At 36.9% G+C, this 15,556-nt stretch overlaps 1 protein-coding gene across 3 annotated transcripts in view; it reads left to right on the top strand.

The window, feature by feature from the left end:
* Positions 1-816: 816 nt before the first annotated feature.
* Positions 817-15,556, top strand: part of ASB5 (ankyrin repeat and SOCS box containing 5) — a 28,176-nt gene continuing 13,436 nt past the window's right edge. Inside the window, exon 1 of one of the 3 annotated variants that reach the window (XM_071556272.1) lies at positions 817-1,082. In XM_071556272.1, the coding sequence (XP_071412373.1) occupies positions 887-1,082 (196 nt within the window). In that variant the 5' untranslated portion in view covers positions 817-886. Of the gene's footprint in view, positions 1,083-12,880; positions 13,160-15,556 lie in introns of those variants that run through there. The other 2 variants (XM_071556273.1, XM_071556274.1) reach the window with 2 other exon arrangements.

Here is a 15,556-nt window from a genome sequence, read left to right as displayed (position 1 = left end):
ACTAATGGAACAACTTGTGCATGACTACTGATGACTGAGAGTAATAAATTTATGGTAGATAAACAAATTAGTTGTTTAAAAATCTGAGGAATTTAGACTCCCCTCTCTAAAACTGGCCAAGAAATAAAGCCTGTCATGTCATAGGTTTAAAATAATATGATGCAGCACAATGAAATGTGTATCATAAGTATTAGAAATTTCCCATGTTTTGTATTTACTGTTGCATTTTAATGAATTTAATTTTAGATGCTCCAAGATCTTATGTGTAAAATATCTAATGTTTGATTCTTATCATCTTCTTTGAATACTGAGCAAAACAGTAAAAGACTGTCAAAGCTTATATATATTAAATCTCTTATTTGTTAATGTGTATTTCAGGTATTTACTGATGTGGTTCTAGTTTTGTAAGAAAAAATACTATTGTGACATAACATGGAAGAATCACAGAAGAGCAATTGTACTTAAGCAGCAGGAGAACATCTTTTAGGAAAGGATTGCCTGAGTTACCTGGTTTAGTACATGAAATTGCAGGTTTTAATAATAGTGCTTTTAAAAGTGTATTTTAGACATGTATTAATAGGGTAAAGAAATTAGTTAGAAATGCAAAATTTGGCATGAAACAGACATTTGAAGTGGAACAAGCACATCCAGGATCTTGGTACCTGCTGTCCCACTTGAATATCACCAGGCTAGCAGGAGCGGTAGTGAACTCAATACTATGTACAGTATAAATAATCGTCATATTTTGAGCAGCAAGCATCATGACCAGCTGATATTTTCTTTCCTCGGGACCAGTTGTTCCCAAGAGTGCATGGCTGGAGCCATATGATCTTATCAACACATTTGAGAGCCTGACCCAAACACTGAGAGAGATTTTGCTGCAGCAATGACTGTCATAGAAGAAAGTCGCCCTTTTGCACAGCAGTTATCCAATGTCTACTTTACTATACTTTCACTTTTTTGTTTTAAACTTTTTGTGAAGATCAGCCTTGCTATACTTAGTCATTTCTACATTGTGAAAGGAAACCGTAAGGAAGCAGCAAGGATAGCTGCCGAATTTTACGGAGTTCCTCAAGGACAAGGTATATTTGTGCTTACTATCTTATCACTAGTGTCTGGGAATTTTGTTCTTACTGTGCGAGTGTTTTTCAGGTAATTACTTATCTGCCAGCCTCATTTATATTGTTTGTCAAATGTGTGAATGGGGTTTTCTGTAGTTCTTGCTGTGTTTTGTAGAACAAAAATTATCTGAAGGAGTGTTGTTCGATTATTTAAGCTTTTTTTTAAAAAAAAATTATTTTTTATTTTTAGATTAATATTAAGTTCAGAGTAAAATTGAAGTATCACAGCAAATGTCTTGTTTGGAGAGAGTCCTATACTTAAGGTGGCTACATATAAATAAGATTGTTAAATACTTTCCAATCTAAGCCTATTTTCCTAATTGCTCCTAAGGTTCCTCAGCTTACCATGTGTGGATGAAATTTTCCACGCTTGGCATATGATTATTTTGCACCACTTTAGTGAAAGTAAGTCCAAATATTTCTGCGAATTACTTCTTGATGAAGGTAAAATTTTCTTACAGTAATGCATTTGAGAAGATATAGCCCTTTTGTATTTGAATAAATTATTGTCTTGGCACATGAAGCCTAGGAACGCTTTGTCAGGGTCAGATTTTGGATATCTGTATGGGAACCCTTCAGATTTTACTGGGTAGAAAACTCTTGTGAGAATTCCTTTTTCTGTGTGCTCAAGGGGAACACTAGCAGCTCTGGGCACTACTGTTGCCCCCAGCTCATTTGTAGCAAGCCAATACGATTTTCATTCAATTCTTCTCTTGAGTCACAGAACACAATTTTTGACTTGTGGAATCCCAGTGCATGACTGAGCCCTGGTTTTGCTCAGCTTGGCATCCCTGCAACGTTGCTTCTCTTTATTGTTGTTCCCTGTATTCTGGGATGACATCAAGTTTAAGTTAGGCAATGGAACAGGAAGACTTACCTTGCCTTTTCCCACCTTCACTACTCATCCCTAGGTACCATGAACATGAAAAAATAGCCTGAGATAAATGTAAAAGAGAAACTATAGAAGTGGATCAGAGAGTTTCAAATGCAAAGATGTCTTCAGTCTTTGATGCTGGGTCTAAACACATTGTGTGTGTGTGTGTGTGTGTGTGTGTGTGTGTGTGTGTGTGTGTGTGAAAATTTGCAAACTAGACAGAGAGGCTTAAATCCTAAAGCAGGAATTAGCTTACTTTGCCTAAGATTTACTTGATGTGGATTTATACCATGTTTCTGCACAAGCTCTGAAACTCAGGGGTTTTACGTCTTAGTATATTAATGACACTATTTGAACTATTATGCATGTTTGTGTGTGAGTGTATGTACAAATATGTGTGTGTGAGAGGGAGTGTGTGTGAATGTCTGTATTCATTACAGTAAGATGGGAAGAACCTAGGCAGAAATACTTGCAGAGAATGGGGAAGGCCTCACTTGAAATCAAGAGTTCTTTGCTCTAAGGCAGCTCCTTATGGGAAGAGTGACACAGAAGCTGAGTAAGGAAGGAAAAAGATTTGAGCAAAAAACAGAGAGAAAGAAATAACATAGATCAACTTGGGGAGTAACGTGTTACCTATTCCTGAACACAGGACTCTGTAATTTGTTAATTTGTCAAATGTCTGATCTATTATCACTAAATAAATATAGTATTAAGCATTCTAGTAGCTGGCCCATGTAAAAGATGAAAATCTATCACAATTGCAGGTTACTGTTTTGGTCAGGTAGCAGAGGTTTCTATTGATTTAAAGGCTCAAAGATCCCAGTTTCTGGTTTTCTGGTTGGTTTATTAAAAGAAAATAGTTAATGCAACTATTTTGTGCTTAAACTATACTTTTTACAGTTCAACACCAAGTGTGGCTTCATTTTTCACTGACCAGCTTGCAGTGTTTGATTCTGGATTTGTAACAGTCCTAAGCACATGTTCAGCTAATGTTGCATAATCTGCTACTCATCCATTTGTTGTGATTAACAGGACCAATCCTTGCTCTTTGGGATACAAAAGTCTTCTCAAAACTACGATTTTTACCTTTTCTATGTCTGTTTTTAGCAGGGGCCATTAGACTGTCTCAACTCACACCTTGTTATAGTATTTGATTTCTTGAAATACAGAGATACCTCAGTAGAGTTTATACAATACCATGTAATAAATCATCCTGTTAGAAATAATATCTAAAAGATGGACCCCAAGTAACATAAAGATACAGCTTGAAATGTTACATGATAAAATTAAATACAGAGTATCCTAATTAGTGACTCTTCTGTGTTTTTTCTTAAGCAGCAGAGAAGCCTTGGAAAAAACCCAAAAGCCCAAACCCCACCAAACCAGGAAATTAGCCTATCATCTATCATTAGCTAATTGAAGTTTATAGTGTTTCAATAAATAATTCAAACTAGAGGAAATGTTACTTTTCATTTTCTAGTTTTAACCTGATTGCATATTCTCAAAATTCTGTTAGTGCTGGTATTTTCATTTTGCTTGTAATAGTAAAAACAAATTACTTTTTACAACTATAATGGCTTGGCTAGGACGGAGTGCTATAATTTTGAAGAAAAAAGAGCCTTTGGAAATAATGTGCTACTAGGCACAGGCATTCTTTCATACTTGCTAGACTGAGCTCTTAAGTAAGCCTTTCTTTTATGAAGTCTGTATAATTGAGGGTGTTTTAGCTACAGAGCAGTAGGTTTTGTTGGAATTCCTTTTATCGAACTGAGGGTGTATGGGTCATTTGATGACCTGAAGCCCAGGGATCACACACTTCATGGCTAATTTGCTTTGTTTTGTTGCCTGTTATTTGTTAAATACAAGGAGACAGCTTTACCTGTGTCATCTGCCTAATGTAGTCTGGTTGCCACATATAAGTACTGAAATAGGTCACACTTTGTTCCTTAATATTTCAGGAATATTTTCTCTAGTTTTGATAGTTAACAATCCACCCTGAGTCTATCCTTTGGATCTTAAGTGTATGTGAACAGCTGGTTAGTATAACATTAATTAGAAATTAATGTTTATGTGGCATTGAAATATAGGAACTAAATCAGTGTTTAGCATCAGCAAAGACCAAAAAAGTGCATATGAAAGCTCTGCTAATTGTAAGTAACTAATTTGTTTATGGAAATTATATCTGAATAACACTTTTCTCGTGTACAGCTAAAAGGTACCTTCAGAGGTAAGTTGGATGCTCCAGGATCAAATGTACATGAGTTGTGTGGCAGATGTTTGGCTAACCTGTTTTTAAAATGGTTGGTAATAGTAATTTCTGCAGTGTCCTTATGTAACTAGTTGCAGTTTTTACTGTTCTCCTCACTGAAGTGCTTCCCACTTCCCCCAAGACCTACCTAAATCTTCATTTCTGCAAACTGAATACATAAAATATGATTGTTTCTCTCCATGTATGAGAAGTAATCGATTTAAAAACTACTATCATGCATCTTCCTACTTCTACTGTTTTTGTCTTTTCTAAAATAAACTAAAAAGGATTAAACTGTCCTCCTATTTTCTGAGACCCTGAGTTACTGCAGTTGCTCTCTTTTGGACTTGTGGCAGTTCATATACAGTTCACAGACATCTTTACTGATGTCTAATTTCCCATGTTAAACAGACTGCTCCAGCTGAGGTTTTATTAGTGTAACCAGGGGAACTATTAGATGTATAGAAGTGGAACAATTATGTCATGTGCCATGTATATGACACCCTACATAATACCTCCTGGAATGATGGTGCCTCCCAGGAGTAAAGTAGTATGGTTAGAGTCTGTAGCCTTTAAACCATATGTTAAAGCAGAGTCACTGTACTGTGCATTTGCTTTTTCCTCGCTAAGTATAATACTTCGTACTGCACTTGGAAAACGTCATGTCTGACAATTTCTTCCTCAATTGTTTCCCTCTGAGCAGTTGCAGCATCTGCAGTTTAGTGTCATCTGCTGATTGGATAAAAATAAATACAGTATTCTATCATTCATAATATTAAAAGCCTGAACAGCACCAAATGCAGGACAGAACTCTGCAGTCTTTTACATTTGCTTAAAGTGAATTAAAGACCCATGTCCTAGTAAACTATCAGAATTAAATCCTTTTTTCAGTAAAGTCAGTGATATTGCTGCCATGAAAGAGTTAAATGAAAAAGGCATCCATTCTATTATAAAAGTTCTATTTACTGGGTTATTTTTAACTTTGGCACTAATTTTGTAAACACACACTCATATACACTTGCCCCATTGATTTGAAGGGGACTGATTAGTTGTTTAGAGCCAAATGCTTTGCAATCAGGGACTAGAGCTTTGTTGTAAATAGGTTATTGTGCCTAGCACGTGTCATTTTTTTATTGCGTTGAACATTTCTGTGTTCATTGAATGAGAAACTTTGCAAAAGTGAATATTTTATTAATTTATTTCTTAATGGAAAAAGTCATAGCAGGTGTATGTTTGTTCCATTTTAAAGTTCTGTGCCCTAAAAACCGATATACAAAAATAAACTAACTTGCAAAGTAACTTTGGGTATATTTAACTCCTCAGCAGGCTATGTGCAATGATACTGATCTGCACAGTAGCATTTCTTCTCTCACAGAATTTCTAGACCTGTGAAGAGTTAATAACTCAGCCTTTTGTGCAGCTGTTGCTGGATACAAACTGGAGGATCAAAAGCAACTTGTAGAGTCTTTCTACTATGCCAACTAGCTGGTCATATCATGAAAGCTCTGTATATGTGAGCATTGGATTGGAACTTCACACAAGTTTCAGAGTTCAGTTGATTTAGGATGAGGGAGGAGTGCTATGGTATGAAGTGATTTCAAATTGTGCATATCAAATTTAAAGAACTAATTAATTGTCAGGTGTTTGGGGTCTGTAATATATAAACTCTGTTGACAAATACTGGTAAGATCTTGGTTTATGTGGAAGAGTCCATACTTTGTTACTACAGGTAACTATAGAAGGAGGCATGGTTCCCATTCATAGGCTTTTTTTATAAGGCAAAAAGTGTCTGTTTTATCAAAATTAAACCTGATAATAACTGTCCAAGTGTGCTTAGCTAGGAGCAAGACGTGATAGAGAGGAACCTTCTTATGTAAAAAAAATCATTTTGCAGAGGTTAACATAGCATAAACAACAAACAACTAGTCATGTACATGAGTAGAACCTGGCATCTGTACAAGCTAAGTAGTTCTGACAATGTATAATGATTTTTCTTTAATATCCTATGTTAATGTCAGCTCTCTTCACAAAAAAATGTCATAGAATTTCACTTTTTGCATAGCTATATCATTTTAAAGTCATATTTGAAAGCAGAAATTGTCTTTATAGTATTTGAGTATAGCTTCTCAAAATATATGATGCTGTTTATAGAACTAGAGAGGTGAATGTGCCTGGTTTCTTCAAAGCTTAAAAAAAGTCTACTCTTGAATGAACACAGGAAGTTCTAAGTTACCCATCTTTGCTGTATCTGCCTTGGTCAGGCATGGTAGGAAAGCTCAGTACACTAGTTATGCTAAATGAAGATATCCACAGAATTGTGGTATGTCAGAACTGGAGTTCCCATCTTCTCTCAGAATCATGAGACTGGTAAATATTATGGAGCCTTCTGTTTCCTTCTCTTACACATTGAGCACTACTTGGGTGGACCTAAGAAACCAGTCCAGTATATACAGCTCATGAATAGGAAATAATGCTATGTTTCACTGTTAGAGATCTACTGTTGGGAAAGCTTGATTATGTTTTGAACTGTAGGGAATGGTTAGAGTAATTTTTGTATTCATTTTATTCCAACAAATTGCAATTGATAATGTCACTCAGCAACAGTTGTTAGGTAGGGAAGATAGGCATGAGGCATTTTCTCAACTTGCATTCCACAGAGATCACAGTTCTATTAATAAAAGCCATATAAGACCTCTACTAGCTTCCTGGATACAATAGAGATTCATTTAGCAATGATAGGAATACTGTATGACATACCTATTCACCATACCACTTGGTGTAAGGCACCACATTTAGCATTTGTTTTTCATATGCAGCATGTAAGCTAATGGTGTAAAAATGCCTAAGATAGTTGTGAATGTTCTTTTTTGAAAGTTCAGAAGGAAGGGGGGGGGGGGGTTGATGGAACTCATCACCTTCTCTTGTATGCTAAATAACTCTTCCCAGTAATGACAAATGACTGCCAAAGAAGAGTCATACTTCCAAATAAATCCAATAAGGCACTTGCTTAGAATGAAGCAAATGACACCATCTATCAAAAAAATACCAGAACCATTCTCTGAGGAACATAACTCTCACCGAAACCTCTTTAAGGTAGACTATATGATATAACTAGACTGGCATGGACAGAGTCCTGACATATTTACAGAAACAAAAAGCAAGCACAACTGTTGGCAAATATTTATCATTTACATTCAAATTTTACATTTTTTACATCTGTCACTTTAAAGAAGATTTCTGAGGCTACAGAAACTCCTAGTGAATATGTATGCTGGATCCTGTTTGCATGCTTGCCTCCCTGAAAGAAACTGAAATAACCTGTTATGTGGATTCCTTTGTGTGTTTTTTTACTCCTATGAGTATGTCAGGACCTCCTTGAGGTCCAGAAGCTGTATTTTATCATCACTTTCATTCAGATGTGACTCCTTGAAATGTGTTTTCTGAAATGGACCTTAACGTGTTACCAACCTTGGTCCTGTTGACTTGCTTGATATGTACACTCAACTCATGGAAATCCCCTTCATCAATTGATATCTTTATTTTTCTAGGTGAAATGAATAAGCTTATGAACTCAAATAAGTACAAATGAAACAGTTTGAACTCTGTTGTAGCTTAAAACCTAGGATTTTAAAAGTACATAGCAATAGCCCTGAAAGCTAATCCCAGAGCAATCCATCTTCAAGGTTTCAAAGAGAACTGGTGTAAAAGAAAAGCTGTAGAAAACTGCAGTACAGGGGAAGCTCAGCCAGACCATCTGCACTGATCTTTTTTGCACTGGTGGGCAGGGGAAGACCAAAATAACGTAGCTCCCTGAAGGTGGTGTTCCTTCAGCCAGAGGCTTCTTATGGCCAGGGTTCTGCAATTCACATTCCTCTCTTGTAGGGGATGTTCTCAAACCTTCGCAATGCAGGCAAGCAGTGAGTGAACTTCTGCCAGGGTTGGATGATAATGGCTTGGGGGGAATTGCATTGCATGCCTAAGTGCTGAGCTCTGTTCATGACTGCAGCAATGCTGGCTGGTTGGTCATAAATCCATTGTGGCATGCTGCATCTGTTGCACTAGTGGCTGTTACTCTGCCATGTCTAGAGTCTTTCTGACAATAGATATGATCTGTCTCTTTGTGGCTGTTCCTTCACTGTATTTGCCTCGGGTGCTGCTCCCATGGTCACTGCTGGTTTCATGCCTGTGTCTTTCTTCTCTGTCAATACCTGAAGCCCAGGCCTGCTTGGTAACTGTTTTGCTTAGGTTCATCCACCTGACAGCTGTGATTTGGTTTAGTTTACATATTTGCAAATATTCTGTGATACCACTGCTTGTCTGCATGAAGAGTCTGGCAGTTACACCTTGCAAATACACAAGCCAAGAAATGTAATAAATATATCATTGTTCCATATTTGAATACTGGGAGGCCTCAGACAAAGCCTTTATAATATCAGAAGTTTAAATCTTTTTTCAATCTTCAGTTATGATTTCCAGCTCCAAGGATGCAAGGCATAACAACTGTAAAAATATCAGGGGAAGAGGTAGGAAAATTGCTAGCCATTCATGCTGTTGCTACCTTAATAATAATAATAAACATTTGGATTTCCAGCTAAGAGACTATGATAATGTAGCAGACTTTTTTAGGGCTTATAGTGGCATAAAGAAATACTATTTTCTTGCATAAGTAACTAATGACCATTAAAGTATTATCTAAATATCTGCTGGCTTTTGTCAAGGTGTGGAGAACAGAGAACTGGTTGGTGACATCAGGGTAATGCCTAAGCTTCTGGTTCACTGCTAAGGACATATCATAGTACTTACAATGAAGTATGGCTGGATGCAAGAATCTGTTTAACGTGAAAAAAAAAGTTGTTTCAGAGCTTTCCCTGTTCTACTAGAGCTTTATCATTGTACTTTCATGATGCATTTAAATTCTTTGGAACTAAGCCAACACTGCAGAATGTAACAGGCCATGTAGGATGCTGTTCTTGTAAGTAACCACAGTCCTGTAATTCTTTCTAAAACTTGCTTCATCTTAGCTTCTTCTACAGGAGGAATGTTCAGGATCTCTTCTGATTCATTTCTGGCAATGTCAAATGACATGTCACTCTTGGGGTACTCACACTGTGCCACAGGGTACCCTAAGGTCACTTCACCTTTGTGGTTGTAGCCTGTGGATCACAATAGCAGCAAGAATCAGTTCTAGTCCTGTTCCAAAATTTAGTGTGGCAGGTTCCATGCAGGCACTGTGACCCTGTAATAGTCCCGGTCATAAAAATAGAGTGAACCTGAAAGTACAGAACAGTTTGGGAAGCAAGGTGGCTCATCAGTTGGCCAGTTTGAGAGGGTTGTGCACAAAATGCTGATCTGTGACGTTTAAAAATAGTGCAATTTTGTTCCCTTTGTCTAAGTTAAATTGTTGTAATAGGAGTTTGGAATGTATTGCATTTGCCTCATGCAAATGCATCATGTGTATTGCATAATGTGTTGAAAGGTGTGGAGGTTTGGGGTATTACTGGTTTTATTAACACATTTTTGTGTGTTATCACAGTTGCATCTTTATTGCCTTAAAAACAGTCTTGAAAATAGAATGAGCTCCTGCTGAAAGGGAGTAACAAAAAATTCTTTTAATTTTCATGAAGAACTGCTGCCCCTTTAAACTCAGAACTATTTGCTGGCATGGAAATGTTGAAACTGTACTGAATTTCTTTTTATAAAAATCTGGATAAAAAAGATTTTGAAAGTTTACAGTTCTTCCTATGGGTTATAAAAGTTGACCAGATCTAATTGTTAGTGAAATGTAACATGGTGGGTTTTTTAAAGCCTGTATGCCAAATTAGGTTACAATTTCAAACCATCAGTAAAATCCTCTAGTTTCCTTACTCTTAGACTGTAGTGTCTGCCCCTTCCCCTGGCTGTTTTGCATGTAGCTGCATTGCTTCCATGAGTAATTGAAATCTAAATATTGGCCCTAATTGCTTGTTTGCCAAGTCAGGGAAAATAATGGTCAGTTGTATTTTTTATGTGCTTGGACATCTACTTAGACTTCTGTTACAGGTTTTCTGGCAGTTTGAGCATCTTCTATAGAGAAAAATCAAATGAACAGAATCTGAGGATGAAGCCTAAGTAGTTTCAAATGTTAATAGTTTTATCACCTAATAAAATTGAGGGATACTGACTTTTATTTTGTAGCTAATGTAGTCCACTGCATGGATGGCTGACTTGAGGAAGATCACATAGTACTTCTGTGTCCAAAGTGGAAGTGAAATAGCAACCTCTGCAATCTTAGTCCCTGGTTTTAACTGTATGTTCATCCTGTCTTTATATTAACATCTCAAGTATATTTTTAGTACAATTCCAGTTGATTTCTGATGCTGTTAGAGCTTTCACTTGGGTTTTTTTGGTTGTGTTTTTTTTTTTTTTAAACTTGTATTTATGAACTGTTTTAACAGACTTTTTAATGCTTTTTTGCCCAGAGGATGAATGGTTGTGCCTACCAGAATTTAGTGAAAAGTTGTTCCTAGAGTCCTGAACTGGATAAGCTTTGCCTACTTTAAGGCATGAAAATGCATCTTTTTATACATTCTGATGTTCTCCAAAGTATTCAAAGCAACTTAATGACTGTCAAGCATCTATAGAATAGAGATACTTTTCCCATAATGCATGCTTTGAAGGTAGAGGATCTGATGGGTGGTCTAACTCCATTGGTAGCTCTTTGCTTTCTATGCAGTTCTCTGGACAAGAGTGATCAGGTGATGTTGACTCCCTGGGAGGGGAGTGGATGGGTGGGTCTTTCTCTGAAGCCATGGAAGCTGTCTATGTACCTGCTGGTTTCATTGTTCCTCAAATTCACACCTCTGAGACTAGTAAAAGAGAATGGAGGCTGGAATATCTGTGGAAAGTAAGTTTTATGAACCACTTCTGTATTCGTACCATTCTTGTAGAAGGATCCAGCTTCATTCTCAGCTGACAACCTCTCCCACAGAACTCCTAAAAAAAAAGAAAAAAGTAGGTTTTGTCTTCCCAGACCACTGTCAATCCCTGCTCTGCAGTTCCCAATGCTTTTCTTAGTCCTGATCCTCACCACCTCCTCCTGAAAGTCCAGGAATTCCATTCTAAATGGAAAGGAAATGTAAAACTGTGATGAGCTTCTGAGCCTGGCAAGTACAGAAATTGACAGTGCTTATTTCTCACCTGGAGAATAATGCTGGTATCTTCCTGCACAGTGTGTACACGTCTTTAGTAAGATTTCCTGTTACTTCCCCTTTCAGTATTTATTTGCTTGAAGAAAGCATTAAAAAATAACAAGTAATTCTAATATTAAAGTGATGGATTTATAATGTGCCATCTATAGTGAGCACTTTCACAAAAACTGTGTTTAAGGCTTAACTTGCGGAGTCTGATTGCTGGATATGCTGAAGTGTTTACTTCTGTCAGTGAGATATTCTGGTTCATTCAGTTAGATAAAACTCGTGGAAAACAGCTGTCTGAAAGCCACATAACGTCTGTGAGAATGCAGTCTTGTTCTCTCCTGTGAGAATAGCAGTAACCCACCTGCTTCTGTTCTCTAAAGGGTGTAGCACTATTCCAAGTAAGGCAGTTCTCATGTGCTGTACTTTCAAGGTGAAATTTGCAGCTGATCCTTCTTCCCATCACCCTACCTAACTATAATCTTACCTCTGATTCGCTCTTAAAGAAAACCAAGAGGGATATAGAAAATTTCATTAAATGCCTGTGTTTTATTTCAGCATTTTAGGGATTGAGTTTTGTCAGGTACCTGAAAAGAGTAGTATTAGTGAAACCCAGTAATGTTTATTAGCTTTTAAAAAATTTATGTGTCTCTTTTTTTATATCTGCAGAAGAGAATGGTGATGCAGTGCTAGAAGGAACTAGCAGGGAGGTGAAGGCAGCATTTTAACATGTTATTGGTACAGAGAAATTACTGCTCTCTTTAACCATGCTGGAATTTTTTCATGGATTTCTTCTCTCTGTGGATTTCCGTTATATAGTATCAGCCCTATATATAGTAATGGACAAAAAATTCTAGTATTAGTTAGGTGTTTTGTTGTTATTAAAAAAAAGATAAATTGACTTGTGCTTTTTCTACAAGGCTATAGCCTTACTTTCATAATGGGATCAGACTTTCAAAATAACTTTTTTTTTTTTTGTCAAAGCATGACTTTATTCAGGATGTAGTTTTCAGTTGACATTTTTAGGATAACTTTTCCCCTATTTAAAAAAAAAGCAACAACAAACAAACCACAAAAAAACAGGAGTGCTTCATGGTTTCATGATTTCTTCTGCATTCCAAAATCTCTCTTAACTGCACATTACATATAAGTAAAGCCCGATGCAGTAATAATTGTTGTTGCTGCTATTCTTAAAGAATTTCCATTCCAAATAGGTTTGGTTTTCTGTTTTAGGTTGCTTGGTATTCAATCAACAAATCATTTGACTACTTAAGCTTGAAGGATCTGTTTCTTTTTTGTGTTAAAATAATAAAAAATTAACACCTTCTTTCCATTTAAATCATGTAAATAGTTAAGACTCATGCTGTAGCTAAGCTGATTCTTTCTCCGTTTTAAAAATAGAAAATGCTACAGCAGTCCTTCCCTTCCCCCACTCTGTAGTCACTAGTCCAAGCTAGTAAATGTTACTGAATGGATTTCAGTGTTGTAGCCATTCCACAGTAAGTACAGCAAGATCCTTTGTGAAAAAAACGAAAGGAGGAAAAAAGGTTGTAGAAATTCATTTGTGGATGTTCGTCAGACCAGAGTACCTGCACCAATGACAGACAGGCTTTCCTCGAGAATCAAATCATGACAACAAACACTGCTCTTCAGAGGAGCCAGAATCTCCCCAAAAGACGCCTAGAAAGTATAGGGGAGTGTCCTGCCAAACGGAAAGCTAGCTGGGGTATTCTGACCAGCCAAGGTTAGTATAGCAGCCATTTCAGAAACCGGGTACTGAAAAATGCTGAGCTGACCCCATTTATGATGTTCTAGCTGTAAACTGGTTTTCTTTTTTTTTTTTTAGCTGAAATGTAAATGCATGCTTATGCTAGTGGCACTTTATTGTCTTGCATGGGTTAACACAAGGGTGTCGAAGCTATTTTTGTTCTTTCTGCTCTCTTATCAGCTGACTGAAAATACCTTTTCTTGTTTATCTGCCCTATCTGTTTTATGCAAGTGTTTGAGGCTTGACTTACCCTGACTTTTGCTGTGCTGTCACAAGGTAACTGGATACTGAAGGTTAATTGTTTACAACAGGGAACCGAGAAATGAAAGGAGGGGGGAGGAGTAAACTTTACATATAACTTCATGTGTAAAGTGTTTATAGGTAGCTAAAATAAGAGGCAATAGAGTAACTACAGGTGATGGAATTATTTTCCTCCAATAGGATACTAAAGAACAAGATATAATTGTAAAGCTTTGAACAGAAAAGTGCTTAGGAGTTATTTAAGTTGCTGATCACTGACAGTTTCAGCAATGAGGAACAAACTCGATTATAACAGACGTGCAATATTTTCCTTTTTTTTTTTTTCAAAATACAAGTATGTAAAAGGAAGCTTTGAGTAATTGCAAGAGTCTAAGAGGAATTTTTTAAAAGAGTGATCATCATTCCATTTAATATTGATGACATTTATAAGGCATAGAGTGAAACAAACAAAAAAATTAAGGAAATCAAACTTGAAATCCATGACAATATGTTATAAAATTAAAAACTGGAGATGTTAAAATAGTCAAGGAAAGAAGTAGACAGGAAAGAGTGATTTCATATGTTGAGCATAAAGGAGTTGCAAATTTACTATGTAAAATACAGCTATGTGTTAAAAGAGTTATTGTTAAAATACCTTTGCTGATTTCCAGTACGTACAGTTTCAAAATTAAGCAATATTCAAGAAATTAAGCACCAGTTTCCATATCTTCTAAGTAACTATTTTGATGCAATGATACTGTAAGGTTGGCTTTATTCATCAGTTCTAATACGTAGAGCATCTTTTGCCCTCATGTTTGAGCTAAGATTTCCTGACCTATAGAAACTTTTATTTATGGACATTCTAGCTAGTTAGGTTAGTAGTTCTCAAAAAACTAGGACATTCTCCCTCAGCTGAAAAGAAATTTCACAACAGTTTATCAGTCTTAGCACTAGCCACTCCTTGATATGGTTGGTGGTTGGGCTCGTTTGCTACTCTTATAAAGAATAGACACAATTAGTTTAGTTTTGAAATTTTCAGAATTACAGTAAAATATGTAGTAAAATTTTCTAAAGAATTCATTTTAACACAGTCCAACTACTTGCAGCCTCTTTGCAATTGCCAGACTGGGTATATATATTTATTGATGGACATCCTGAAGTACTGAGAGGCTTCTGTTGCAGTTGAGGCTTCTGTTTGTTGCAGTTCACTTGAATAAGAGGTATAACTTTTATCAAATCTGAAGGATGGTTCTTTCCTCCCTCTCTGTTCTCAGCCATGGGGGTATCCAAACCTGACTTAATCTGCAGGCACCCTTGCAGAACAAAGGGAGAGAAAGTCTGTAAGTAAATTTGCAGATTGGAAGATGGACTGAAAGCGATGCAAGGGGTGGAATATGTCATGATAAGATTTGCCAGAAGGGTAAAAGTATGGAGTCAGACTAGGAAAATGTCTTCAACCAACTGGTTAGAGGCCCCAACCAGGTTATTTTACCAAAATCTCCTGGATGTAACAAAAATCAGCACAGTAGGCCCAGCTTTGTTGCACAGTTGGGTACTGCTTATAAGGCTTGAGATTAGACCCTGTGCTGCATTCACTCTCATTCATGAGAATTCTGAGCACAGCTTGTGGAAAATTGCCTGTAGTTTGAATTAAGGCTGAAACTGCATCTGAGGAGTAAAATTTTTCCACACATAAGTCCTTCAGAGTCTCAGCTCAGCTCAGAATGCCTGTATGTCTTTTCTGTCGCCTTCTGGTTGGGGAGGGGACTGAAAAACCCTTAGTTTGTTTTAGTGAATTGTCCAAGGAAATAATAACAGCCAAAGAATATTAACAGCTGCTCCACATACTCAAATAAAATCTGATGTGATCTAATAAATTACTAAATTTGGAGGTTGTGTGACCTCAGCACTCTAACTAGGGCACACTGACTTTGCAAGCTACTTGAGGCTAGAAGAATATCCAGGCAGTTGTTGATCCTTCACGAAGATGGAAGAGCAATGGACAGGGGAGCTGTGGCTGTGCATTCATGTGACAGGAGAAGGGGCCTGACACACTTCTTCCCTCGTGTGCAAGGCCCAGCACAGAGCCAGCAGCAACTGTACCATAATGTTGCTTCTGTTGGGTACCAAGCG

The sequence above is a fragment of the Pithys albifrons genome, chromosome 5 (genome assembly GCF_047495875.1).
Source record: "Pithys albifrons albifrons isolate INPA30051 chromosome 5, PitAlb_v1, whole genome shotgun sequence".
In the NCBI taxonomy this organism is placed as follows: domain Eukaryota; kingdom Metazoa; phylum Chordata; class Aves; order Passeriformes; family Thamnophilidae; genus Pithys; species Pithys albifrons.
The sequence above is the reverse complement of the archived record's forward strand: the minus strand, read 5'-3'. Positions and strand labels throughout refer to the sequence as shown.